Below are 26,886 nucleotides of genomic sequence, written 5' to 3'. Positions count from 1 at the left end.
GTGCTGTTTGCTGCGGCTACTCACTCACTAGGGTCCTCTGAAGCAAATGTGCTACTTTTTCATAGACAGGATGCAGTGCAATAGCATTGAGGCTGAACAGGACTTATAATATGATCAGATAAGGACACCTATCTAGCTGCATTATTCAATCACCAAGAATAACAGGAAGATGCCTCTTAAATATTTATTAAATCTTAAAACTTAAATATATTTTGTAAAAGGGTCTCCAGTGATCTCTGCAGACTACCCTTCCTCCCAGGGCTAGCCCTGTCATTTTAGATGCCCTAGGCGAGCCTTTATTGGCTATACTTGCATTTACAACTATTTACAATCAGCTTTCTTATACCTGCACTAAGGAAGTGATTGAATACACCTGATTATTCGGAAGCAGCTGAGAAACCAAACATCTTACTTTTGGTCCCCTAAAATGGGGGAGTATATATATAAATGGATGTGATTCCTACATGCACCACCCTATATGGACATATGTGCATAACCACACTTGGACACCTATGATAATCTATGATTATAATACAATTTGTATTAGAAGCTAGATGAGGAATATTATTTAGAAATAAAATATTTTCAAAAAATAAACTGAAAACCTGAGTGGCTGAACCTGAGTCAATGTAGGCCTATTGCAAGTCTCAGCACCTCAGCAACAGGTGCATTCTTCCTGCTACAGGAAAATAAAAATATATTTATTTAAAAAGTCAATTCCAAATCTAAGTGGCGCAACCTGACTCGAGCAAATGCAATTCTGGCTAATGTTTGGTTAGCTCGATATGATAACCAAAAGAAGAAACGGAAATGTTTCGGTTGGCCCAATAATAACTGAAATATCGATAGTTTTTTTTAACTTCACTCCTTATTCACTCACCATATACACATGGTGGATATTTTCATTCTTATACTTGTATGTGTTATCAAGTAGGCCTAACTGAGTAAGTGCATCATACCCAACCATAACTCTAAACAAAAGTACTAAGAGTGCGTTTTAACACATTCCGACGCTAGCAGGTTCGGTTGGGACAGTCATTATCTTTGAAACTAGAAACCATTTTATTTCTTACACGAAGACGTAGCCAGCACTTGCAAACAAAAATAATGCCTACCATCTCAACTTCTCATTTTTATGAGTTAATTTTACTAAACTAGCCCAGCCTAGCGAACTAATAAGAAAACTGTTAACCAGCAAGCTATATCGTAACTCATTTTCGTACTAACTCATAATAACTGACACACTAACTGACTGTTCATTTGAACACCTAGAACAAAAACCTACCTGACATAATGCAATCTCAACGTTGCCAGTTAATTAAGTTACACATGTCTGTATATTAAAGCCAGATGTGGTGTTTTCGTTACTTCTGTTCACATACGTGGTGGTTGTGATCGCAGCGCTTGCTTCAAAGGAGAGGGGACTACTTGGAATAAACTAAAAGCCTATAGACGGGGGGTGCTATATCCTACCGAATTTTGCATTGGTTCAGGCGCGTTTTTTGAGAAAATGACCACACCACATTTCGAAGAGCAATGCAGACAACCTACATCTGCAGGATCGAACCAACTCTCTTATGTCCTCATCAGTCCCTTCCAGTCTGTCTTCAGGGTTGGTCACCCCACTGGGACCAGACCTGGGTCAAATATGTTTTGGATTCAAATACTCTTCTGTGCATTACATTACAACAAGGCATTCAGCAGACACTCTTATCCAGAACAACGTACAATGAAGTGCAGATCAAACACAGGAACAAGTGTGAAGAGGACCAGAGAGGACAGTACGGTTCCGAGTCCTAGCGTGACCATACAGATACAATTGGAACCCCTGAAGAATACATCAACTTACAAACTAGCACACCACGGTTGGCAGCTAGAATACCCTGAGTACAACAATACAATAGCTAATACAAAACACAACAATGAGGTCCGGAGGGAAAGGTGCAGCCTGAAGAGGTGAGTCTTCAGTCTGCGTTTGAAAGAGGTCAGACTCTGCCGTTCTGACATGCACAGGGAGGTCATTCCACCACCGTGGGGCCAGAACAGACAGCAGTCGTGAGCGAGAAGTGCAGGTGTGGCGAGGGGGAGGTGCACTGAAGCACTTCAATCAGCTAAAGTGTCTCCTGTCTGTTCTATCCTAATCCTATTTGACCTTCCTGTAGCTTTTGACACTGTAGACCACCAGATCCCACTCTTCATCCTGACTACACTCAAGATCTCTGGCACCACTCTAACCCTGAGCCTACAACCTTCATACGAGTGTCCCTCCATGCTCAATACCCCTCCTCTTTTTACAGACATTCTCTTGAGTCTGCCACCTCCCATATTCTCTCATGCAACTTTTTCTCTGCTTTTCTTCATCCGGTACACATCTCATTATGCATCTCAGCATGGTTATGCAGACTCAACCTGGGTATATACTCTGTCTGACTTTGTCTCTCTCTGACTATGAAGCAAATAGGGCTTTTTATACAACCGCTAGCTGAGGACTGATGGTGGGGGTGTGAAAATTGTGAGCCACAGGTTGGAGTTCCAGCACTACCAGCATACAGTAAAATGTTCAGTGTCAGTTCAACTCAGTACATAGTGTTCAATAGGTACCAGATGTACCCTGTAAGAGTTCATTTAACAGTTAACATTTTACTGTGCATGATCAGTACTTCACTGAAACACACAAGACCCCAGAACTCGTGCCAGAGTTCAGCTTCTTGGTTTATAAAAAGATAAAACATAGATAGCATCTCTAAAACCACTCCCTCACATCTCACACAAAAGCCTGTTATCGGAGAAGGAGGTTGTGAAAGAAGTGTTTTCCAAATCTGCTACTTCTGCTAAATCAGCTTGGCATGACAGGATGGTTGAACTCTGTTTGAGGCATTCTCAGAAAAGACCAACTGCAACTCCACCCTCTACTCACAGTTCATTTTGGGACTGTATATGTGTAAATTCTGAATGTGTTTTAGTAGCAGCAACCACTCCTGTGAAAGACTGTGTGGCCCCCAATGACAGCTGCATGCACACAAGAGCCTTTCCAGTCCTTGGGCCACAGTGGAGTCATGGCAGCCACAATGCACCATTGCACCCCGATGCATAAACATGCTGCGATACATTTTGATGCGAATGTTCTATAATCAGATGATTTAATGGCTCTACATTTTGTCACCATGGCAACCAGGTCTACAACGAGGATCTGGGTCCGTGCCCACAGAGGAAGATGGAGAATAGCACCCTGAGTTGGGGCAGAGGTGCCCAGGCACACGAACAAGCCACGAAAAAACCTTAAACATGCTCTCTCTCTGTCTCTCTCTCTCTCTCTCTCTCTCTCTACACTGCAGATTCTGCTTATTTTTTTATAATGTAATACAGTACGGATTCAATAACTGGGAACCAGGTGTAGGACAGTCCCAGGTAATACTGTATGTTCTGTCACCACAACCAGCTAAAAAAGCAACATTTGTTGCCTATAGCCCTTGTAAATAAGCAACATTTTCCAAAAATTTTCCTCAGCAGCTGCATCCTAGACAGCTGATGTGCCTAAATTGATTCATTGATTGAACTATTGTAGGTGTCTGCAACCACGGTTCATAGTAACTGTACTTAGTTAATCAATTAGAACAGCAGATTACACATTTATCTCACTTCACTAGATTACTTGGGTCTGAATTGCGCACTGATTTTGCAATGAAACGAAAAACCAGCTCATAGTTGTGTGTCCGCTGAAAACTAAGCAGCACTTTCAACACTACTAATACCTGTACATATCCAGAAGAGCATAATTTTTGAACATAGCAAAAGAGAGGTTGAGAAATCGCATCATCTCAGCAAATATTTTAATCTTATATTTATATTTCAGATATATTTAAAATTTTAAAGCAAAATAAGACAAAAATATTGCGAATGAAGTGTGACAGTTCAACTAATTTCAAGATTTGCCTGTCAAGCAAACAGTAACTTAAAACATATAAACAATATTTTCTACTTTCGAGAAATTAATACAATTTTAAGTCTCATTACAAGACAAAAACAACTTCTGCAGTTTTACCTGCCACCCGTGCACAGCCGGTCAGTCCGTCTGGTTGCCTCTGTGGAACCCGTGTGGACCGCACGCGTGTGTGCTGCTCTCGGTCCTGATTGTGACTGCTTACTGCCTCATCGCTGACATGCTGTGCATGCAAAACCGACCACGCCCCCCTAAGAGGAACGCCTAGAGAGCCCCCCTGGGTCCAGCGGCGGGGGCAGGAAGCCACACAGCTGCTGCGGCAGGTCAGGTGACCCCACGGGCGCGGGTGGGGCGAACGTTCCGGTTGGCAGGGGGTTTTGCGAAAGCAGTGAGCGGTGCTCAGCACTCCGATTGCAATTCTCTTAAAAATACTAGGTTAAACCAGAAGGCTGAAGCATAGATGCCCCAACAGGGCACTGCTGGTGTTCCCTTCAGCAAGATGTATTTAACCTGCACTGCTGCCGTAAAATAAACCCAGCTTTGCCAGGAAGTGATAATGTGTAATACATTCAAGTTGCCCTGCATGCGGTACTGAATAATGATAATAGTTCATCATTAATTCATTTATTCGTGTCATGGCCATGACAAAGAGCAGTGACCCCTGAATGATTTCTGTGCCTTAGCTGCTCTAGAGAGAGAATTTATACATAGCCATTTTAGCAGAACAAGGACTGGCTAACCCTGAAATGCGGTTGAACTGAACTCAAATTCTCACACTTTGTGACCCAACATGCCCTTCATGCCTATCTTGAATGTTTAACTAACCTTAACTGTGACCCGCATAGATGTTTGGAAGGTGACCCGCCACAGACCACAACTGCTATTAACAACTACTTAGCCCCTGATAAACCTCTCTTTCCCCCAGCCTGTTTAAAATATGTATTACTAGAAACTTATTTAAATGACCATTGGGGGTTACAGGAATGTTTTTTGCTAGTCAAATTTAGGCATGTTTTCAGATTCGCCTTGCAAACATACTTATCTTCAATGTTGGGAGGCAGTTCCATGCGTGCACTGGAACATGTAAATTTCCTCAGGTGAAGGACACATCATGACATGTTTGACAGGTCATGATAATGGTCAAACAAATTTCCTTTGTTTTAGCACCTGCACCAACAGCAATGGTGGAGGCTATACAAGTCTACATTTAAGCGAGGAGCTGGGAGAATATAACATTTATAAGAACACTGCAGTTGAAAGATTTTCTGTAGTCTTTAGTTAAACAGATCTGAGGTCAGAAGTACATTATTATTTAATTCTAATCTCATTCATAACTGATGGAAATTGAACAATGCAATACCGTATAATTAACATTTTCATTCAGAATTTGAAACATATACACACATCTAGCTCCTTTCCCTATGTGCTGTCTGTCTAAGCACCCAACTCTAAATTCACTTGCACAGGTACCCAGTTTTGGTATGAATAGGCCCCTATAGGTATAGTAAATTCTACATGCACTTTTTGATAACTACTGCATGCATTCACTTTGTTGTACATTTCAACCAGTGTTAGTATCCATTTATTTATATATATATATATATATATATATATATATATATATATATATATATATATATTAGCCCTTGTGTAGTCTTAACATTCTGTATATTCCCCCTGTCCTAAGGGTCAAAAAATGACCGCCTTCACTAAACCCCTAAAATAAAGCAACCTGTCACTCATCACAAACTTTGTAATCAAATTTCAAGTTAAATAATATATAATTTAGGGGGTCTTCTCTTCTGTTAAACATAGTGGCAGGTCATTTTTGATCCTTAATTCAACACAAGGGCTAATAACATGTTCATGTCCATCTGTCCAGTGTGAGCCACTGTGAACCTTATACTGTCCGTAGAGTCATATCAGAATGGGGGCCTGACTGTTTTGTCAGTTTGGGGTAGTGACCGACTGCTTTATGTAAGTGGCTGTACATCATTCATGCACCCTGCCTCAGTCCAGACAGTAACAATTACAGTAATGAATACAAACTGAAGAACACTTTTCATACTCCAAGGAAATGTGTTCCTTTTGCTTTATTCAGAGAGGGTTAGGAGATAGAGAGGGGATCCTAACTCTGAGGGAGTCATAGTAGGGATTGAGCCCCTGTCCGCAATGTCTGTAATGTTTGACAGTTGGCCGCCCTATTGACTAACCCAAACATTTCAGTCCTGTTGCAACTCTCTGATGTCCCACAGGAACCGGGCCTCAGTGATCTGGAGTCATATTTACAGCCACACGAAGGTCCCACTGGGATAAATAACAGATTTTTAATGACATGCCAAACTGCCTTTGTTAATTCATTGGCAGTGTACATGATAATGCCATGGTGCAGCTTGGACATTCATAACAATTAACTGAGCTGATGCTGGAGGGTGGTACTTGTCAAAATACTCAATGGCAGCTACTTTCATACTTATTAACTGAACTGAAGCACTATACAATTAAACTGATTTAAGTATCCAATGAGTACTACATATGTTGGAATATTAATGTACAGTATATTACATCATTTTGAATACTAACCACTGGTGATACTTTGTTACACAACTGCTGGCTGACCACCATGTTTAACACCTCTCTATAACCTGTGCTGAAAATAGTAGTTAACCACAGCTATTACAGCTGATTACACTTCACTTTTAACAGTGAAACAGTTGAATAAAAACAGAGACACACACACAGACAGATGGAACTACAGAGCTTACACCCAGCCTGTAAAGTTGGGGGGGTATGGAGCAATGTGGGCAAACCACTTCCTAAAACTGGTGCCCAGTATGAAAGTTCCTGTGCACTCAGAATGTTGTTGCATGCTGAAACTGAAGATTGCCACACTGCTGTTGCACTGCTCTGCAGCATTAAAAGACATAGACCCCCCCCTCTCCTCCATTTCATCTATCCCCTCTCCCTGACCCTCTCTCCCAGCTTACAATCTACCTCTAGTTCATTACAATCTCATTAGCATATCTTTTCTATGAGGATTAATCTTAAACCCATTCATTTTCCCAAGGAGGCAGGAAGACTCGGTGTTCCCCCGCGAATGTTTGCAGCAGCTTGAAAGAGGCTTGAGCATAGAGACTGGGTTCATATAAACCACTATGGATTCACGCCAGCATAATAAAAACACTGTGACTTTATATTAGCATTATTAAAAACAAGATGGCTCTATATTACGATTACGAAAACAACATGTTTTTATATCAAGGGTGGGTAATTCCAGGCCTGGAGGGCCAGGGTTTTTGTTGCCACGAGTAATCCAGGCTCAATTATTTGTCATATACATCAGTTCACTAAACCACAGTAACATGCTACAATACAGCCATACGGGCACAGGAGCATTCCTCCGCTGCCGATCACTTCACACAATGTAGATAAAATGTCAGATCATGTAAATGATTTGGCTAATTACATCAATAGTAGACTTATACAATAAGGTTCCATGCATTGGCATGAACTAATGAAGTTGTTAACCAAGTACTACATTACATTACATTACATTATTGGCATTTGGCAGATGCTCTTATCCAGAGTGACGTACAGTTGATTAGACTAAGCAGGAGACAATCCCCCCCTGGAGCAATGCAGGGTGCAAGGTGCAAGGGCCTTGCTCAAGGGCCCAACGGCTGTGTGGATATTATTGCGGCTACACTGGGAATCGAACCGCCGACCTTGCAGGTCCCAGTCATGTACCTTAACCACTACGCTACAGGCCGCTACAAGAAGTACTACTGAGAAGTTAATCTGTACAGCTCTTTTAATGTATTTGTACATCATGCTAACAACTACATTAGTAGTTGCCAATTCATATTACAATTAAAAAGTCAGTTAATGTATTTGTTAATGGTTAGCTTACTACAAGTTCATTCTATGATTTGCTAATGCATAAATATCATGTAACAAATACATTAGTTACCAAATGCATTAACTAATGAAAAGTTAATGTCACGCTTGATTAATGTACTTGTCCATCATTAATTCATGTTAACAACTACATTAGTTAATGCCAATTCATGAACCTTATTGTAAAGTGTGAGCTATTCAACTCACATACACATTTATTAGGCTTAACTATACACTCAGAAATAAGGGTACAGTGTTGGCGAACACATTTCCCAAATGTACTTTGAAAGTACAATAATGTTCTTTTACAAGCCAAAGATGTACAAATTAATTATGTATTGCTGGATAGAGGTGCATCTTATGTAGTTATCGGGTACCAACCCAGTTTTGACACTTTTATTTATTGAGATTGAAGATGTCATACCATTTGCCATGACAAATTTCACAGTGTGAAATTGGTCATGAACCCCAAAAGGCAACGTTCCAGAAACATAACGTTCCACTAACTGAATTTACACTCAGTGACCACTCTAATTAGGTAGACCTATACAACAGTGTGTTAATGCAAATATATAATCAGCCAATCATGTGGCAGCAACTAAAAAGCATGCAGACATGTCCAAGAGGTTCAGCTGTTTTTCAGACCAAATATCAGAAGAAATGTTAGAAGAAATATGATCTGAGTGAGTTTGACCGTGGAATGATTGTTGGTGCCAGACAGAGTGGTTTGAGTATCTCAAAAACTACATGCACTGCACACTGCATGACAACAGCAGTATGCACAAGAGCATCTCTGAACACACAACACGTCAAACCTCTAAGTGGATAGGCAACAGCAGCAGAAGACATAATAAGTCTAAAAAACAAGTCTAATAAACACCTAAAAGTATATTTGAAGGGGGAGTTGTTCATGGAAGATAAGCAGGTACCATACTTGTCCTTGAAATGAAAGGAGGATTTAACAGATCCATTTGCAGACATTGGACTACAGTTCCACAACAAACAAAATCACACAAAAAGAGAAACAGAAATGATGATTTTAGCCATGTCACTGTACAAGCAGGAAAGCAAAAATCTAATCATGAAACCTGGAATTGATAACATCATGATATATCATGAGCTGGTGACATATGCTATGCCTGATTTCAAAACCTGTATGGCAGTCCCACTGGGGCTTCAGAGTTAAGTCCACAGTAGCCAGCACTTACAGTATGACAGACTTTCATGAATGTGAGTAATGATGTGTGCATGTCTATAAATTCTCACCCGGGTCGTTCCAAAATTCCAGCTGTGCACCCTGACTCCTTACCTCCAGAGGTGCAGTCCATCCCGGACAGCGCTACCTGCCCCTGCAGACGCTGCTCGGAGGAGGAAGAGGATGAGGAAGAGCGGATCGCAGTGGGTTGTGGCTTCCCGACGACACCCTACGAGGTATCGACCCATATTATAGATTTAAAAGCAGCTGACATCTGCCAGGCGGGATTATGGTAATTAGGAGTAGTTTAATCGCACGCCGTCCCGCGGTGGGCACGGATTATGGCCCACCCAGACCCCGATTCATAGCCTCTCACAGGCCGTCACAAACTGGTCACCCTCAACACAGATTACCCAAGTACATTTCAACAATCCATGTTTACTATGTGAGCTTATAGCACACTTATTTGTTCTGAAGCACATCTCTCCACAGAAACAAGCATTCACCACAGGGTTATATAACTACATTGATCTACATTGAGCTCCTGGGGGAAGCAATGCATTGTGGGTATAGGAACACTTGGTGTAAGTATCATGACAGTTGGAGACTGAAGGAGTTTGGGTTTTTTAGGATGTAGAAAGTCAGCTTGATCTGAGGTTTTTAGAAGAGTTTTCTGATGGAAAACCTGTGGCAGGATGCTCGGCTCAAGCTGAAATACTCGTCTCATCCAGAGAGCTCAATAAGGGGGGAGGGTAGGGGGTGGGGTAAGATGGGAAGGATGGGATGTATTTTATAAATAGCAAAGCCCATCTCATTGTGTAAAAGGAGAACCCATTCCAGGTGAGAAATCCGGCTCATTCACCCCTGTCCCAACACGGCTCCTGCCTGATTGTGTAATACTCTAACCCCTCCCCCACCTGGGGGGCTCCCTGCTCAGAGAGGAAAAGATTAACCCCCTACTCTACTACTTACAGAGTCAACCCCCACCTGCTCCATGCAACCTCCACACACACAATGGACACAGGAATGCAGTACATACTGTACATACACACACATGCAGGCATGCAGCTATGCCAGCACAAATACACATAAATGCACACACAAATACGCACGCACACACAGTACACACAAGCATGCACAGAAATACACACACGCCCACATACACGAGCATGCACAAACACACACACAGGCATGAACACACACACACACACACACAAACACGTGTCAACCCGTGATGCATAGCTATTTTTCACAGAGGAAAATGACCCCCACCCACCATCTCCTCCGCACTGTTCATCACCACAGAACACAGAGCAGCAGAAACTCTGAGTCACAGCTGGAGACCTACACAGAGGTACAGCATGGCTGTACTACAGGACCAAACCAGACCCCTATACTCTTACTCTCACAACTACCGTATACTTGTGCTACCAAACCAGAGCCCCATGCACTTACAGACAATTACAGTATTGTTGTTGTTGGCCTATTGGCCTTCAGTTGTATATTGTTCACTTTAGAAATAACCCATTTATATTATGCGTGTAATGCATATAGTATCTACAAAACACATTCAGGTCAAGACCATTGGCCAAGGATACGCAAGCGGGACTATGGATTCAAACCCATAACCTACTGGCTGCAATTAGGGATTCAGTATTACTCAACCATAGGAAGTGAAGGTATATACTTCACTGTTGCTGTAGTATGCTCTTTCTTAAGAGTTTGCTTACTTTGAACCTACATTAAGTAATCCCTCAGGTGAAGTGTCCAACTGTAGCTAGTCCACAGCAAAGAACAGTCCTCCCCAAGTGATAGACTGTCCTACTCTACCCTCTGGTGGCAGTACATCAAACTGCAACCAACTGAAACCACAGTTGAAACGCAGCTCCAGAGAGACTTGTTGAGATTAATTAATAGAAATTGTGTGGCAACAGAAAAAATTGTGTAGAAATGGGAGCGCCGTGTCACTGACTACTGTACGATGGAATTGTACAGGAATTGATTGATTGATCGATTGATTAATTTACTTATTTATTTACTTATTGATGCTGTAACTTAAACCTTACACAAGTGTATTGATCGATTTCTTATGTATAGCCACACATTTTCATGCACATTAGAAAAGCATATGTTGTCCAGCAATGTTGGGAAACAATGTCTTATTCTTGGCAGGGGTCAGCCATGATATTATCACAGTCCACTTTCCTGAACTGAGGAGAGGCAGTCTGTCAAGGTCCAATGGTCAGACACATTCTGCAGCACCAGGCTAGGGAAAAACCCCTCAATACAAACCAGGAAAGGTGAAAAGGGTGGGAGAAACACCACTGACATTCGTCACCATTAACATATGTGTCCGTTATGATAGGAGCTCAGTGTCCTGGATGATAACAAGGCTACTCTTGATGTGACAATGTAAGAGCCTACAAGAGAATGGCTGTATATGAAACCATTTTTCCAGTGCTTGTGCACATCATGATGTTACTCCCAGTCCAGTGATGGTTTTTGATATAATACACTCAGACTCTGATGCAATTTGATATGTTTATTGATCATGGAATCCAGCAACAATCTTGGCCACGTCCATCTCTCCTACTAACAGCTCTTTTCTCTCATTCCATTGTTTTCACCTTGACAAAGACTGTCCCTCCGTCTTCCTTTGTACTGTCCATACATACTCTGATCAGAGCTGCAACTAATTACATTCAACAAATGCCAATGTGTGAACAATGTGCAAATCAAACACTACAAGATTAAGCTTGATGTAATTTGCATTCGTATACTGTATTTTAATTATGCTGTTATGCTATTATGCTTACATCTTCAGGCATAGATACAGAATCACATTAAGGAGTACACAAACATAAACCTCACACTGAGTAAACTCTTAGGATATGGATACAGACAGTATAGCTCCACTGACCTCGCAGTGAAATCACAGCTAAGCAGCCATCTTAAATATTTAAGTGAAGCACCGAGTAACAGGGTAAAGGGAGTTATCCACCAAAATCCCAGAGGGATAGGAGGAGTTAGCATGAGTGATTCCCTGTTGAAATTGGAAAACAATAACCTCCTCCAATGTACCGGGGAGAATAAAATAGGAATATGACACCGTTGTCTCCACATTTTGCATACACGATCAGAAATAAAGTCAGAATGGAGGTCCATTTTTGTTCTTCAAGGATCACATTTCTCAAATGTACCCTCAAAGTACAGTAATGTTCTCTTTGAGCACACATGCACATGTTTTTCGAAGCAACAAACACGCATTTGCACTTTACGTACCTTCATTTCTGAGAGTGTGGAACCCAGAAAGAAGCTTCAACAATCATGGAGTATGTTAGTAACTAACAGTGCAATGCCAACAATAACTTGTGGATACCTTCTGACTACACTGCCTATATGCTGTAAGGACCCCATGCATATAGAGTCTGACTGTACCATACCTATAGTGCACCAGAAGGGAGGGAGTGAGAGACACGTGGAAATATGATGCTCATGGTAATAAAAATAGCATGCTTGTGAAAACCTTTCTTGCACTGTAGACACTAGCGAGAAATAAACAAAAAACAGAAACATAAAGACCTGCTGAATTTCAGAGTGAGAGCTGTTTTAGGTTTACCACCATGAATGTGGCAATAGGCATGAGTAGGAGGTAATGTAAACTCAAAAGGATATTTTTTAACCATTATTTTCGATGAGTTTTTGAGTGAATTTGTTTTATCCTTCTTGAATGCTTGACACTGCTGCCGGCTTTTAAAATACGTTGCGGCAGAATCTGGGCTGAAGAGGAAGAGAGCGGGCACTCGTGGGGCTGCCATCCTGTTTCTGCAGGAGGAGGCGGAGCGGTGCCAGCAGACCCCAGGCCCCGTGCCCACACACCTATGGCACTCGTCCCACCGCTGGCACGTCTCCATGGTGACGGACCAGCTCGCTCACGACTCCGACGCGTACGTGACACTGCCCGCTGAGGTGATGTGCACAACGATAAATTAAAAGGACTAAATGAAATTGCACGATCGACCGGCCAAGACCGTATACCCAGGTGGGACATCTGTATCTGTTCTCAATTTGTATTGGGTGTGATTATGTTCAATAATTACCCATGGTTCCTTGCCCTTTCCATCATCTCCAATGCGATATGCCTGTATGGTCAGATACACCATGACTATTCCTTTTGAGACCAAGGGCAAGCCCGCAATTAAAGGTCCAGCACATTACAGAGATGTGAGCACAGGAGGAGAGCAAAGTACGTACAGTAACTACAAAATTTGATTTCAGTGGATGAATGACAGCTTCCTGCTACGGTATATCCCATTGTAGCTTGCCGTTTTGGCTTCTTGCAACCGTAACATCCAAATAAACCACAGTACCAACTTACATATACACTCATGAGCATTCTATTAGGTAGACCTGTACACTAGCTTGTTAATGCAAATATGTAATCTGGAGCAACTAAATCCAATCAAGCATGCAAACATGGTCAAGAGGTTCAGCTGTTTTTCAGACCAAATGTCAGATTGGGGAAGAAAAGTGATCTAAATTACTTTGACCGTGGAATTATTGTTGGTGCCAGACAGGGTGGTTTGAGTATCTCAGAAACTGCTGATCTCCAGAGTTTTTCTCTAGAGTTTGCAGAAAATGGTGCGAAAAACAAAAAACATCCAGTGAGCAGCAGTTCTGCGGGCAGAAACGGCATGTTAATGACAGATGGGCCAGACTCGTCAAAGCTAACAGGGAGGTGAGAATAATGCAAAAAACCACACATTACAACAGTGGTATGCAGAAGAGCATCTCTGAACACACAACGCATCAAACCTCTAAGTGGATAGGCTACAGCAGCAGAAGACCAAGAACTAAAAAAATAAGTCTAATAAATACCTAATAAGGTGCTCACTGAGTGTATATGTGTATCTTTCATGTTAAGAGAATAAGCATGAAATAAATGTTTGCTTCGTTGAAAAGTCAGCTAGGTGACTTGAAAAAACCAGAGCAATACAGGAAATGGGTGAACAGTTGAAAAACAATTTCCCTCAAATAGAGTCATAGCAGGCACCTGTCCTTATACTCTGTCCTTACACTAACACAGGGCTTTACTGCACTGCACAGTAACCCAAAGCCATCTCAATTTAATCTTGGCAGAGACTAGGAACTCCAACAAAAAGAAAACATTGCAAAGGATTGTATACAGCCCCTTTCAGGGAGAAGAGAAGAAAGCTTACTTCAACCATCACCAATATGAACACTCAACTTAATGATACATGGTAGCCATCTTGTGGCAAAAAAAAAAAAAAATTAACCAGGTGAAGTGGAGAGGGAAGGACTATTAAGCCAATCATACTAGGGCAAAACGTCACACTGAAGCACACATTTTGAGAATTGCCCCTCGTTGACCCACAGTTCTCTGGAGCACAATCAGAACTCTCATCTTATGCTCTCACGCTTCACAGCCTCGAGCCAAAATGTGCCAGTGCCGAGTGTGGCCAGGATTCCCAAGGGGTGTTCCTTAATTGGACATACTGTTGCCTGGAGATGCAGGGTTTTGGATAGCAGGCTTCTCCCTCTGGCTGTTTGGAAGCACGGAGCTCTGTAAACTATTCCACAGGTAAAATGACAGCATTTATTTCTGCAACTTTCTGGAAGTATATTGATTTATTTACTTGGACCACCCACACAAACACACAATTGCACACTTGCACATAGACACTGGCATGTGCTCAAACACACTCCTGCCACCCACCTCCCTGTGCTACCATGGTACACAGTCTCCATGGTGATGATAGTTAGGATTAGCAGAGAAGACAGCAACTAATCCTAACTACCATGAGCTTTCTGTGTTAAAGAACCCAGTTAATATGCACATCATATTCGTTATGCAAAGCTTTAGGAACCTTAACATAAATCGACCCCCAATGTGCCCTTGCCAACAACCACACAGATAGCATCTGAGAACAGTGTGTTTACACTATACTGAACAACAATGAAGACACTTATATTAACAATTGCATAATATCTACAATATCCGGATGGCAAAAACATAGTCGCAATGGACTATTTCCAGGCGACTGCTGTTCTGACAAACACCAGTTTCATCAAATCAAAAACCAATGCATAAACACGCAGAAAAACATAAAGAACTCTGGTCCAGTACTTCTAATGGTTTCCCAAACTGTCCTATGGGGAATGACGGAATGTCATGTTTTACTGCTGATGACATCACAGTGGAATCTTCAAACCTAAGAACAGCTGATCGGGCATTCCTGAAAAGAGCAGCGTTCCTCACAGCCGTACTTTTTGTCCCAATGTTATGGACGAGTGCCGGCGGGTCAAAGGTAGAAACTTAGAAAGAGCACTAGCCATTTGTTCCTGGGACTCTGCACAATGAGCAGAAAAAAAAGCCTTAAACAACAGAGGGCGCCCTGTTAGATTTTCTTTGGAGTGACACTTGGCCTTATAAAACCTTAACCTAAGAAACCGGTTGACAGATCGATGAACATTAAGATTTTATTTATTTTCGATAAATAAAATATAATACAAATCGTAGCATTATCATCATTGCTAAGGAGGAGGCGAAAAAACCAAGCGCGGCTGCGAAGCGTCTCCCCCAAAGTTTGCGCTCTACTTTAGTGTATTATTATTTGAGAAAACTATAAAATAATTGGTGCACAAATATATTCTAACCATGAAGAATAATTTACTGGCCTTCCTTTAAAAGGAAATACTCGCTGGAAATCAGCATGCGTAATGCGTAATGTTTCTCAGAACAAAAAAGTTAATAAACTTTCAACATCAATTATGTCATACCAACAACCAGTATATCCTTCAAACTATTACCGATGAGTTTGTGTTTGTTTACAGAGGTTGAAAGAATCAGAACATGCAATATGTTATTTGGTGATATAAAATAATGCGTAGTTTCAGCCCACGTAATGAATGAGCAAAAAGATTCTGTTCAATCATTGAAATAGCAATAGATGTCTTACATAATTTATTACATTTCGGCGCTGAGAAGTGTCATGCAAAAACTGAGCGGTATGGTGCTTTCAAACATGGAAACTGTTTTTAGTACCCTCATTTATTTGTAGGCCTGTCATCTTCCACGCTCAATATCCCTCTATAGCACATAATCTGAGCGAGTTTTGTATTCAATCAGACCACAAATGGCTATTAATGATGCAGTTATGCGCACGGTAAAAATGCAGCATACAAGTCGCGGAGAGGCTTCTGTTGACAGTTTTTGAAAATGCTTACCCAGTGGGGGCGGCTCGATGACCAGAACCGAAAGGTGTTTTTGCAGATTGACAACTTTGCTTTCCAACGTTCTGGACCGAAGACACACGGACGCAAGTTCCCCTTCCAGCTCCTCCAGGATACTGACAGACTGCCTGGATAAATCCGAAAGCTGCCGGAGTACGGAGCACAGAGCAAACTCGCACACATCCTCCAGATCCGTGAAGATAACTCGCTGCCTCTTCGTGTCTTCTTTACAGACATCCTTAGGGGCAATTATCCTTTTACAAAAAGGCATTTTGTGCTTGTCCTCAAACGCTCCCCAAATGCTCTCATCTGACGCGAGTGCAGGCAGCCAGTTTAAAGCCACAGAATAGGTGTGGAATCTGGTTACTTTCGTTTATTTTCATCAGTACTACTTATCCAGCTCCCAAGAACATCGCATTCTTCCAAAACAGATATCTCCAAGGATAATGTTCAGTTATACACTCCTGGGTTTGGATCTAAAACGCGCAAAATCTCCCAATGACTATAGCGCTCGGAGCCCCGGACAGCGTGACGGTAACGAACTCGAAGCCCGAACGGTCTGGCAAACTGGTGTAGTGCAAACGCTCACGTAAAACCGAGCAACTGTGCCAAAATACTTCCTGGAAAAAAACAAAACATGTTTAACACATACAGTCCATATCCTACACGAATCTACTCCTTTTTATTATTGTTTTTCCCCAAGCATCAGTTAGCGAGCTCATCATTCAGCTTCCCAGGCTTGGGACTGAACGCCAGAAATAAGATGTGATCATTTAAATAGGGAGGCGTAAGTATCCCTGGTCCGGATAGAGAACACGGGGAAGGAGGAGGAGATGGGCGGCGGCCCGCGGGTCACGCTCCTGGTCGAAAGTTCTCTTTCAAACTATGAAAGCAGAACAGAAACCTCAGAGATATTTCCGTTTCTCCACTCAAACAGTGCCCATGTCCTGCCCATCCAACAATCTTAGAGAAATGGATGTAATCACCAGTCACTACTTCCCTTTCTGCCAATCAATTTGTTTGTTATAGCATTAGCTAATTAAGGAAGTGCCACGCAGTATATTAGAGAAAATGTAAAAACAAGTTAAAATCCAAAATTCATTTGTACAAGCACCAACTACAGCAGACTGAAAACGATCACCCTAAAGATTTTATCCTGCTCAAGCACAAAAATGAACGAGCATACTTTTTACAGCGGACAGAAAAACAGCACGCAAACTAGCCATTGAGGACCAGAGTTGTGCAGCCCTGCCGTAATGCTATTGCACCACACTGGCTGTGACTGATCTGCAGGAGTCTAACACTCCTACTGCCACAGCCTGTAAGTGGGAGGGAGACACTTGGCTTCTTAGTCACAGCTCCAAAACCTGATGGAGTCAAGCGTGTAACACAACACAAGCAAACATACACCCACACGCACATTCACACACGCACACACACACAGCCTCTACTAGCAGGAATGCCACACAGGTGTCCGTTACCTAACTGGTACCTGCCCCGCACACCCGCGCTTCCCGAAATAGCAGACTGCAAGGGCGTCCCAGGCGGCAGGGTCCTGCAGGGTGTGTTATTGCTGCCCTGCCCGCAGGAAGTGAGGCTGTGACCAGGCCCCAGCAGGAACCAGATGGCCACAGGAACAAAAAGTACATCACATACATACAGTACACCTCCACACAGACACACCCATAGGTACACAGACATGCACATACAAGCAATGTATACACACATACAGTAGACACAATACACTGCAAACACTATTTACATACATGCAGAAGAGTGTGTGTGGTCACACTTGGCTACATTCAGTACAGTGTGTGTTTGTATTGAGGGTGTGTGGGGGTGTACCTGCGTTTCCCAAGTGCAATGCACACTAGACACCTTGTAAGTACATGCGCACAAAAACATGTAACACACATACACACACCCCGATGCACAGACATGCATAAAGGGCTCTAAAATCACACGGGCAAAAGGGCGGCGACGCGGGACCCATGCTAACTCAAACAGTTTGGGGTCCAGCAACCCCAGCCAACTGTTAATATGGAGACGTAGGACTTAAGAATGCAGACGTAACCAGAGGCCTTCCTGGACAGGTCAGACCCATCTGGCAATATCCAATCAAAGACCTTTAGACAGATGACACTAGGAGGGGACCAGTTTGTGGTGGCGCAGGGCTTCCATTCGAGCACAGACTCCCTTATCTCTGTGAATAACACTCCAGAGTCGTGGGTGTTGGGGATAAATAGAGCTTTATTTTGGGTCAGTGGGACAGGAGCTCAGCTGCTCCCCTTGGCAGCCAGCCTCTTGTCCCTCTCTTCAGCGATGGTGAGGCGGATGCCCTTCCCACGAGGCAGGGACACCCACGGCTTGTTCCCCTGCAGGAGAGAGGGTGCGTCAGCTTTACATCACACTCCTACCCACCCAGAAAACTCAACAGCCTTTCAGCTTTTGTCCTCCATTACTTATCTTTCCCCATATTTTTTAACCACACTACATGATTTTCATTGAACCCTTCCTAAGGGGTTCCAAAAGATACTACTTTTATTAATTTGTTTTGGGTAGGAACAGTAATGTAGGAACAATACAAAGTATTTTTAGTATTTTAACCAGTTTCATTTTCTGCATTGTTCATTCAGAACATTTTGTTTGGAAATGGGAATTATAATCAGAATTATAATGAAATGTATAATACCAAGTGTTAAAATTTTACATGGTTTAATTTTTTTCCCCAGAGGTGTATACAGTACATAAATCCTCACACCCATACTATACCAAGACTCACCACCTGTACTATACCTAAAGCCTCTAGACCGGTTTCTATACCTACACTCTCACCACCACTACTATACCTAAACCCTCTCAAACTATACTACACCTACACTATTCCTCTGTGGCTTGGCTCACCTTCCCGATGATGAAGATGTTGGACAGTCTGGTGGCGAAGCTGTTTCCAGTGCTATCCTTCACATGAACCACGTCGAAGGATCCAGGGTGCTTCTCCCTGTTGGTGATCACTCCGATCCGACCCAAGTTAGCACCACCGGTCACCATGCACAGGTTACCTGCAGATCACATACACATCAGGGGCGAGGGCGTCAGAGGTCACTGCCTGTGGGATGGAAATTTACCACTGCTTTCTAGGTTTGTAAAAGCACAGAGCCTGGATAGGTGATGGCTTACAATCACAGGAAGAACATGACAACAGGCGTCTCCAAGTGCGCTTTTGAAATTTCATTAATGACATCACAACCACTCACAATCACTTACTCGCAACATTACATGGGATCAAAATCACTTAGCAGAAGCTCTTATCCAGAGTGAAGTACAGAAATGATCACGGGACCACAACAGTGTCACATGAGGCCTTGTGATAGGGCATGTGGGCGTGTTTAGAGGCCAGGCCAGAAATCAGAGGAAGATGACAGAAGTCACACTGAGCCGTGATCTCATAGAAGGAAAAACAGGCAGGAGTGGAGAAGAAAACAGCATCTAAATATAACAACATTCAGTCTGAATACTTAAATTTTAACCTTTCCTGATGCAGGGTCCCCCACCCAGGCTCAGAAGCATCCAGATGACACCCATCATCAGTTAAAAAGCATTATATTTCTGAAAGGTACAATATGTATGATTTTTGTGTTACAGGACCATTGTGAATCCCTTCCTATCATTGAAAAAAGCTCACTGACATGTTGACTCGCCCTCTGCCTGGGTTTCTAGTCCTTAAATTCGAGTTTCAAAATACAGTTGACCGACCGACATTGAATAGCTGTACAATAATTCAAGCTCTTTTGTTGAACATTTGTTCCAATTGCGTTCACAGAGAAGGGGGAGCGATAAACAGTGTTGTGGTTTGAGGGTGTTTGCTCTCTTGACCGTTAGAAGTCCGAAATGACCCATTGTACCTTCAAAAAGCCGTAACTAAACTTTTATATTTTGAAATACTTTCTGAAAGCTATATATAGTCACTGCATATCAAGTAGGGCCAGAGACATCCTACTGTACCTTCAGGGACCCCCAGGGGTTTGCAGACCCCCCAGGGGTTTGCAGACCCCCTGTTGAAAAGCCAGCTGTGGTGTGGCCCGCTCAGACAGCGATCATGGGGTAGTTTTCACTCACCCGTGTCAAACTTGATGAACTCAGTGATCTTGCCGCTGTCCAGGTCGATGCGGACGGTGTCGTTGACCTTGATGAGCGGGTCAGGGTAGCGGATGGTGCGGGCGTCGTGCGTCACCAGGTGCGGGACCCCCTTTGTGCCGACAATGAGCTTCCTCACCTTGCAGAGCTTATACTGCAAGCGGGGGAGAAAAAATGAGCTCCTAAACTTCTGAACTTACTGTAGGAGTACTTACTGTACTCCTGGGAAAATGTGTTAGCATAGAGCCCTCATTTAACATGAATAAGCAGAATAACGTTCTCATTATACTTAAAAACTTGCTGATTCGGAGTGTGATATCGTGATTGTGGATCAGGGGTTGGGAGGCATGGTTTACTCGGGCAAAAAGACGCACGCAAACACCGCACACAGCTGACCGCTCTTGGGCTCCATCCAGTGACAGGGCGGCAGAAAACTTTCCCACCCCTACGCGCAAGCCCTGTGCCTTTGCATAGCAAATTAGCATGAGCGTTTTTGTGACGTTACACGTGCGCTTTCTGCTCCGTGAATGTTGTAATTCAGGTCTGGCACAATTACTCATAAATCATTTGAATGAGTGCACATTCTACTAGACTACGGTTCACACCGGAGAAGAGCGTGATGCGTGAACGCAAATCAAACATAGAATTAAAAGTTTGGGACTCGTTCGACCACCCGTGACCCAGGTACCCATCCTCACTTTTGCTTCCTCGGCTGTGATGCGATGGACGGTGAAGCGGCCCTTCACGTCGTAGATCAAGCGGAAGTGCTCTCCGGTCTTCTCAATGCTGATCACATCTGGAACCACAGAGCGTTACTCAATGTGGAGCATTGCTGAAACCAAACATTAGTTAAGCCCACTCTTTATTGAAACCAGAATTTTAATAAAACCAGTACTTTACTCAAACCAGAACATTCATAAAACCAGCATTTTACTCAAACCAGAACACTAATAAACCACTACTTTAGCCAGACCAGAACAATCATAAAACCAGCATTTTATTCAAACCAGAACATCAATAAAACCAGCTTTATACTCAAACCAGAGCTGTAATAAAATCTGCACTTCCCTAAAACCAGAACTAGAGACAAATTAGAATCCCAAAGCCCCACATTGGAGGACTCAACAAAACAACACCCAACAGGTCAGCCCAGGGCAATCCACTCCCAATGCGGTTCCCGCACTGGTGGGAGTTTATATTAGAACTCATTTACATTCAGTGTGGCACCCCCTGCCTGGAGAGTTAATGACGGCAGGCACTGAGACAGACAGCTAAAGACGGGTCCTGGAGTGACAAAACCAGATGCTGCAACCGATTTTGAGCCTTTCATCCACTTCACATGCCAAAACAGCTTGTGTGTCCATGAACGAAGAACACGCTACACCACTCCTGATAATTTGCGCTCATAGAGGTGCTGTTTTCAAGCAGAGTTTCTGAAGGAACAGCATAATAAAATTAAGAATTTATTTTTGAAATACATTTCAAAATGGATGCATTTATTTGTCAGTATAATGTATAACAGTATAACAGTTCTAGAAGCAGTTTTAGTCAAGCTTTACAGTCAGAAACCTTCTACCGGTCGGCCGTTCGTATTTCATGCCTTTAGTGGCATGCCAGGAATCAGCTCTAGCTTCCTGGAGATTCACAGCCTGGTCATGTATCCTTCCACAGAGTGCTTTTCTAGGTCACTAGCTTTCAGGCTTTCTGAAATGGCAACAATCATAAATTCTTTCAGCCAGTCCAACATGGTTTTTAATGTTTTCATATGATATGCACTTCATTTCCATATTAATAGAGACACTACAGTGTATCTGTGAATATGGTAGAATACATCAAATTAACCTGAGACACTGATGAGGGATCACACATCCATCTCATTATTGTTTCCTCAGGCTCACAGTTAATGCAGTACTCCCATATAATGACCACGAGAAGGTGTGGATCTTTCCACTGCCTCCACAAAACTGCTGTTGGTTGACAAGCAGAGTGACTCACACGGACTGCACACGGGGCATCGTGTTCAACAGAACCATGCAAAATAGGCACAGATTGTTCCGTATAGAATTCTGGGAAAACTCACCCATGAAGCCCGTGGGGTAGGTGATGTCGGTGCGGACCTTCCCGTCGATCTTAATGAACCTCTGCATGCAAATTTTCTTGACCTCGTCTCCAGTCAGAGCGTACTTCAGCCGGTTGCGCAGGAAGATGATGAGGGGGAGGCACTCGCGCAGCTTGTGCGGGCCGGTGGACGGGCGGGGGGCCTGGGGACAAAGTCACAGCGTGGGCTCAAAAGGCAGGGGGCAGCACATGGCCCTACAGATTGGGGACTGAAGCTTAATCAGCCCTATAATGTGTGGGCACAGTCAACAGCCAACTACTATGACAAGTCTTTGTAATAGCTGTTTTGAAGTATTTCTTGTTTTAAAAATAATGACACAAGAAATGTCAGAATGCCAACAGCCAATGGAAAGCAGGCTGGTGATCAAAAACTTCATAAATATAACCATCCTTAGAAGCACATAACTGTCCTTCCCTATTTAAAAAAAAAAAAAAAAATTATTATTATTTTTTTTTTACCAGAAAGTGAACTATTACTTTAAGAAAACATGCATAAATATGATGTCAGTGGCTTACTTCGTTAAGACCAGTAGCTTCATCACTGCATACAAAATGGGATCTAGACTAAAGCAGTTACTGACAAAAGCAGAAAATACAATTTTAACGATCGTCACTTACGAAAACGCCAGTCAATTTATCCAACATCCAGTGCTTCGGCGCGGCCACGCGCTTCAGGTGCTTCTTTGGTCCTCGAGCCTGCAAAAACGACAAAGATTGAGATCAGGTCACGCTAGAGGGGCCGATTTTTAACCAGTTGCTCACAAAGTGAGATTAGCTATCAACAAGCAACTTGTGATGTCTACCTGAGGACCGTAGCCCACAAATCACTATCTTCCTCCATCCTGTACACATCATCAGTTTCTTAATAGATAACTTACCCATAGTAGTCACAACCTCATGAGAAAAAAACATGTTTATTTGCAGTTTCTGTGCATTTCTAGCTAACGAGGAGATACAGTAGCTACCTGACCAAGTGAAGTCACCTTGCTATCTGATTAATTTAGCTGGTAAACTACAAGCTGCAGCTACCGAACGAACCACGTTAAGCAAACAATAACCAGCCACCTGTACGACACAATGCTGTGCGAACTACACCCTATGCAACTGCATCTACGAGTAACAGACAAGACTTCAGTAGAATTACCTGCCCACTGCATTTTAATAATCTAATACACTTTCTCTTAACACTAATGACAAAGTTTATTTCTTCAGACGCTAAACGAGTGATATTTAGGCATGGGCACAGAATCGCCCTTAGAAATCAGGCGATGTTTAAGGATGAATTATTTTGAGAAACCGATACACTCCTCTTACCATTTTAAAATCTCTGTGGGAAAAGACTTCTGACTTCCTTGTCAACGACCAGAACGCGGAAGCTGAGCGAGTGGTGCAGAAATAGCAGACTTCGCAGATGTCTGCCCACTAGCGTTGAAGAAAAAGCACTGCGCGATTGCTTAAAACTGATAACTTTAATAAACAGAGCAGGCTCCGCACCACACTGGTCGTCTTTTTCAGTTTTTTCAACTATTGAAAGTATATTTGTTTTTAAAATTAAAATATAAACCCTGACCCTTACAGATGAAATGATCAATTATCATTTTTTTAGCTTTTAGGGCACAGTTTTGAAAAAACTCACTTGAGTTCTGCATCTGCCCCCTAAAATGAACCACAAGAGCGATGACAGTAATGTTAAACAAGAGACACCTCTGATTTTTGCTAGATTTTCATTATAAACAGACAGCTTTTCCAGGGCTGGTCTGTCCATATGGTGCAAGAATATAGACAGACCATCCCTGTGTGATTGCATGGATCACTTAGTTTCTTTCTCTGCAGATGGACATGCAATTTCCATCCATATCTCATCAGATTAATTTTGACCTGATTGACATGAATGACTTCTCATTTCTAATTCACAGTTCTCATTTGTTTCGGTATTGCAAAACAATTCTGAAACAACCTCTCGACTCTGGGTGGAGTGCTTGTTAACCCCTTCCTTGCAGTTGTCACCAGGGGTTTTTAATTTGTTTCTGCCCATACTCCTTAGCCATAAGGGGAGTGACAATCGCTGTTGGTGTGTGAGTGTGTGGATGAATGGGTGAATGAGAAGCATGAATTGTACAGCGCTTTGGATAAAGGCGCTATATAAATGCCAACCATTTACCATAAATGTGAGATGGGGGCGTGGGGGGTTTGGACCCAAAATGCACAACTCAGAAACAGTAGTGTAGTAAAGTCCCATCAGAGCTTTATTTGGGGAATATCCAGAGAGCGTAGTCAAAAACAAGCAATGTTCATACACAAAAATATCCAGCCAGAAAACCAAAGTGCAGTACCGAGGGAGCAGGCAGTCTCGTAGTCGGTACACCATGCGGGAAGTTCGGTAGCCAGGAAAGCTGTCAGCGGGCCAGAAGTACAGGCAGACGGTAGGCAGCCTCAGGGTCAATGACGGTGCAAGAGTCAAGACCGAAGTCTGCTCCGCGGGGCAAAAGCACAAAAACAGCAGGCAAAGTCGTTGTACAGGCAGGCGATGGTCAACAAAACAGAAGTCAATAAACAATGGTTAATAAACAGGCTTGGATTGTAACGGGTAGACAAATGGCTTGACAATAACACTCGAAAGATGCACTGACAAACAGGAGGCAAACAATTTCGTACAGACATGACATGAAACTGAGCTGAGGTGTAGACAATTAGCTTGAGAGCAGCAAGAGAATGGAAATTAGGTGTGGAGGATTGACAAGTTAACAAGGAAATTAGTAATCGTTAGTAATAAACCTATCTTGCCCTAGCATTAGTAAATGAGTAAATGAGATGCACAAGAAACGTACGGTAACATGAACACATGATTAGAATATTAGTATTACCCAATCCTGATCTAGCATTAGTAGGTTAGTAAATAGACAAGGGAAATTGAAACAATTAGGGTGTGAGTGACAGAAAGGGAGAGAGAGAAAGCAGGAATGCAAGATTTGCAGAAAGACACAAAAAAGTGTATGCTAAACAATGACCAGTACAACATAACATGGAACATAAATTGTGACATAACAAGTTTGCAAAACAATGACAATAAACTATATAACATGACATGGCAAGACTAACAATTAAATCGTAACAACTAAACATGAAACATAACATGACATGACATGAAACATAAAAACGTGGTGAGACTAGACCAGGGGTCGGCAACCCTGGTCCTGGAGAGCTGCAGGGTGTGCTGGCTTTCGTCTCCACCTTAAAATAAGCAACCGATTCAGACCGGAGAAACCAGGTGATGTGAGTTAACTGTGTAATCAACGGCTTTCATTGATCAATTAATGCCAAGTAACAACGAAAGCCAGCACACCCTGCGGCTCTCCAGGACCAGGGTTGCCGACCCCTGGACTAGACTAACATAATAAGTGACATGACAATAACCAAGACAATAACTAAACATAAAACATGACATGACAAACATGAAACGTGACAAAATGTACACTTATCATTTCTCATACCATATGGCAGGATTAGGTATTCTTTCTTCTGTTTTGACTTGAATACGTACGATCAAAGGCCTTTGGTGTCATTAAAGCATATGACACGTTGCCACCTAGAGCTATACTGTTGCAAGAACACTGCTCCACTTCTGCCATCAAAGCATCTTCTGAGATTGTTGGCTCTTCCCATCAAAATATCAACACTAGAGCTCACATAAACAGTTATTTTGGTTTCTAAAACTGGTGATTACTAGTCCAACACCACTCTTTGCACAGTATGCTTCTCAGTTGGCCTACATATTGCCAAATTGGGTGCAATTTGCTTACATAGTTTACACAGCCAAGAAATCTCTGTATTCCCAAATGAATGGTGGGTGGTGGCATGTAGCTCATTGCAATATGGCTGTGATTGCGCAATCATGGCTGTGATTTTGACATGAACACTCTTTTGTATCAGTTTCTCACCCAGGAAAGTGATTTCCATCTGTCTGTATTGGCATTTGTCAGTTTTCTGTCTTAATCCCGTTATTCAGGCTGTATCCGGTTCATCCTTGCATTCTGCCTCTCTCATGTATTTCCCCAGACATTAGTTTGCACCTTGCTCCTTGCACTACCTGGCACATTTGCAAACATTTTCTGCCCTGTTCTATAAAAAAACCTCAGGTGCTGAGGCCTGTCCAAAATATACTATTTCAAGATTTACCAGAAGTTCACACCCTTCTTCTTTCCCACTTAGCTGCTATAATTGTACCTTATTTGTGAAGCTCTCATTTCTGTGCATGCCTTTATTTTCTAAACTACCACAAGTGAGTGTTCACATTGTTGGCTCTGCCACCTCCTTGATTCTAATTTATGAAGCTCAGTGTCAGCCC

The 26,886-nt window shown here is 42.6% G+C and overlaps 2 protein-coding genes across 4 annotated transcripts in view; both read right to left on the bottom strand.

Moving 5' to 3' along the window:
* The window catches only part of LOC133132224 (NHS-like protein 2), a 35,102-nt gene extending 18,085 nt beyond the window's left edge, over window positions 1-17,017 (bottom strand). For 2 of the 3 annotated variants that reach the window (XM_061247525.1, XM_061247526.1), the window contains exon 1: window positions 16,281-17,017. In XM_061247525.1, the coding sequence (XP_061103509.1) occupies window positions 16,281-16,557 (277 nt within the window). In that variant the 5' untranslated portion in view covers window positions 16,558-17,017. Of the gene's footprint in view, window positions 1-1,285; window positions 1,380-16,280 lie in introns of those variants that run through there. The other variant, XM_061247528.1, reaches the window with a different exon arrangement.
* Window positions 17,018-18,516: 1,499 nt separating this feature from the next.
* On the bottom strand, window positions 18,517-23,933 carry LOC133132251 (small ribosomal subunit protein eS4). The gene is made up of 7 exons (XM_061247582.1): window positions 23,856-23,933; window positions 23,160-23,237; window positions 22,504-22,684; window positions 21,122-21,219; window positions 20,406-20,577; window positions 19,191-19,348; window positions 18,517-18,661 (listed from the first exon to the last, which is right to left on the bottom strand). The coding sequence occupies exons 1-7, from the start codon at window positions 23,856-23,858 to the stop codon at window positions 18,563-18,565; spliced, it is 789 nt and encodes a 262-aa protein (XP_061103566.1). The 5' UTR covers window positions 23,859-23,933; the 3' UTR covers window positions 18,517-18,562.
* Window positions 23,934-26,886: the final 2,953 nt, after the last annotated feature.

Source organism: Conger conger, chromosome 7 (genome assembly GCF_963514075.1).
Source record: "Conger conger chromosome 7, fConCon1.1, whole genome shotgun sequence".
NCBI lineage: Eukaryota > Metazoa > Chordata > Actinopteri > Anguilliformes > Congridae > Conger > Conger conger.
The sequence above is the reverse complement of the archived record's forward strand: the minus strand, read 5'-3'. Positions and strand labels throughout refer to the sequence as shown.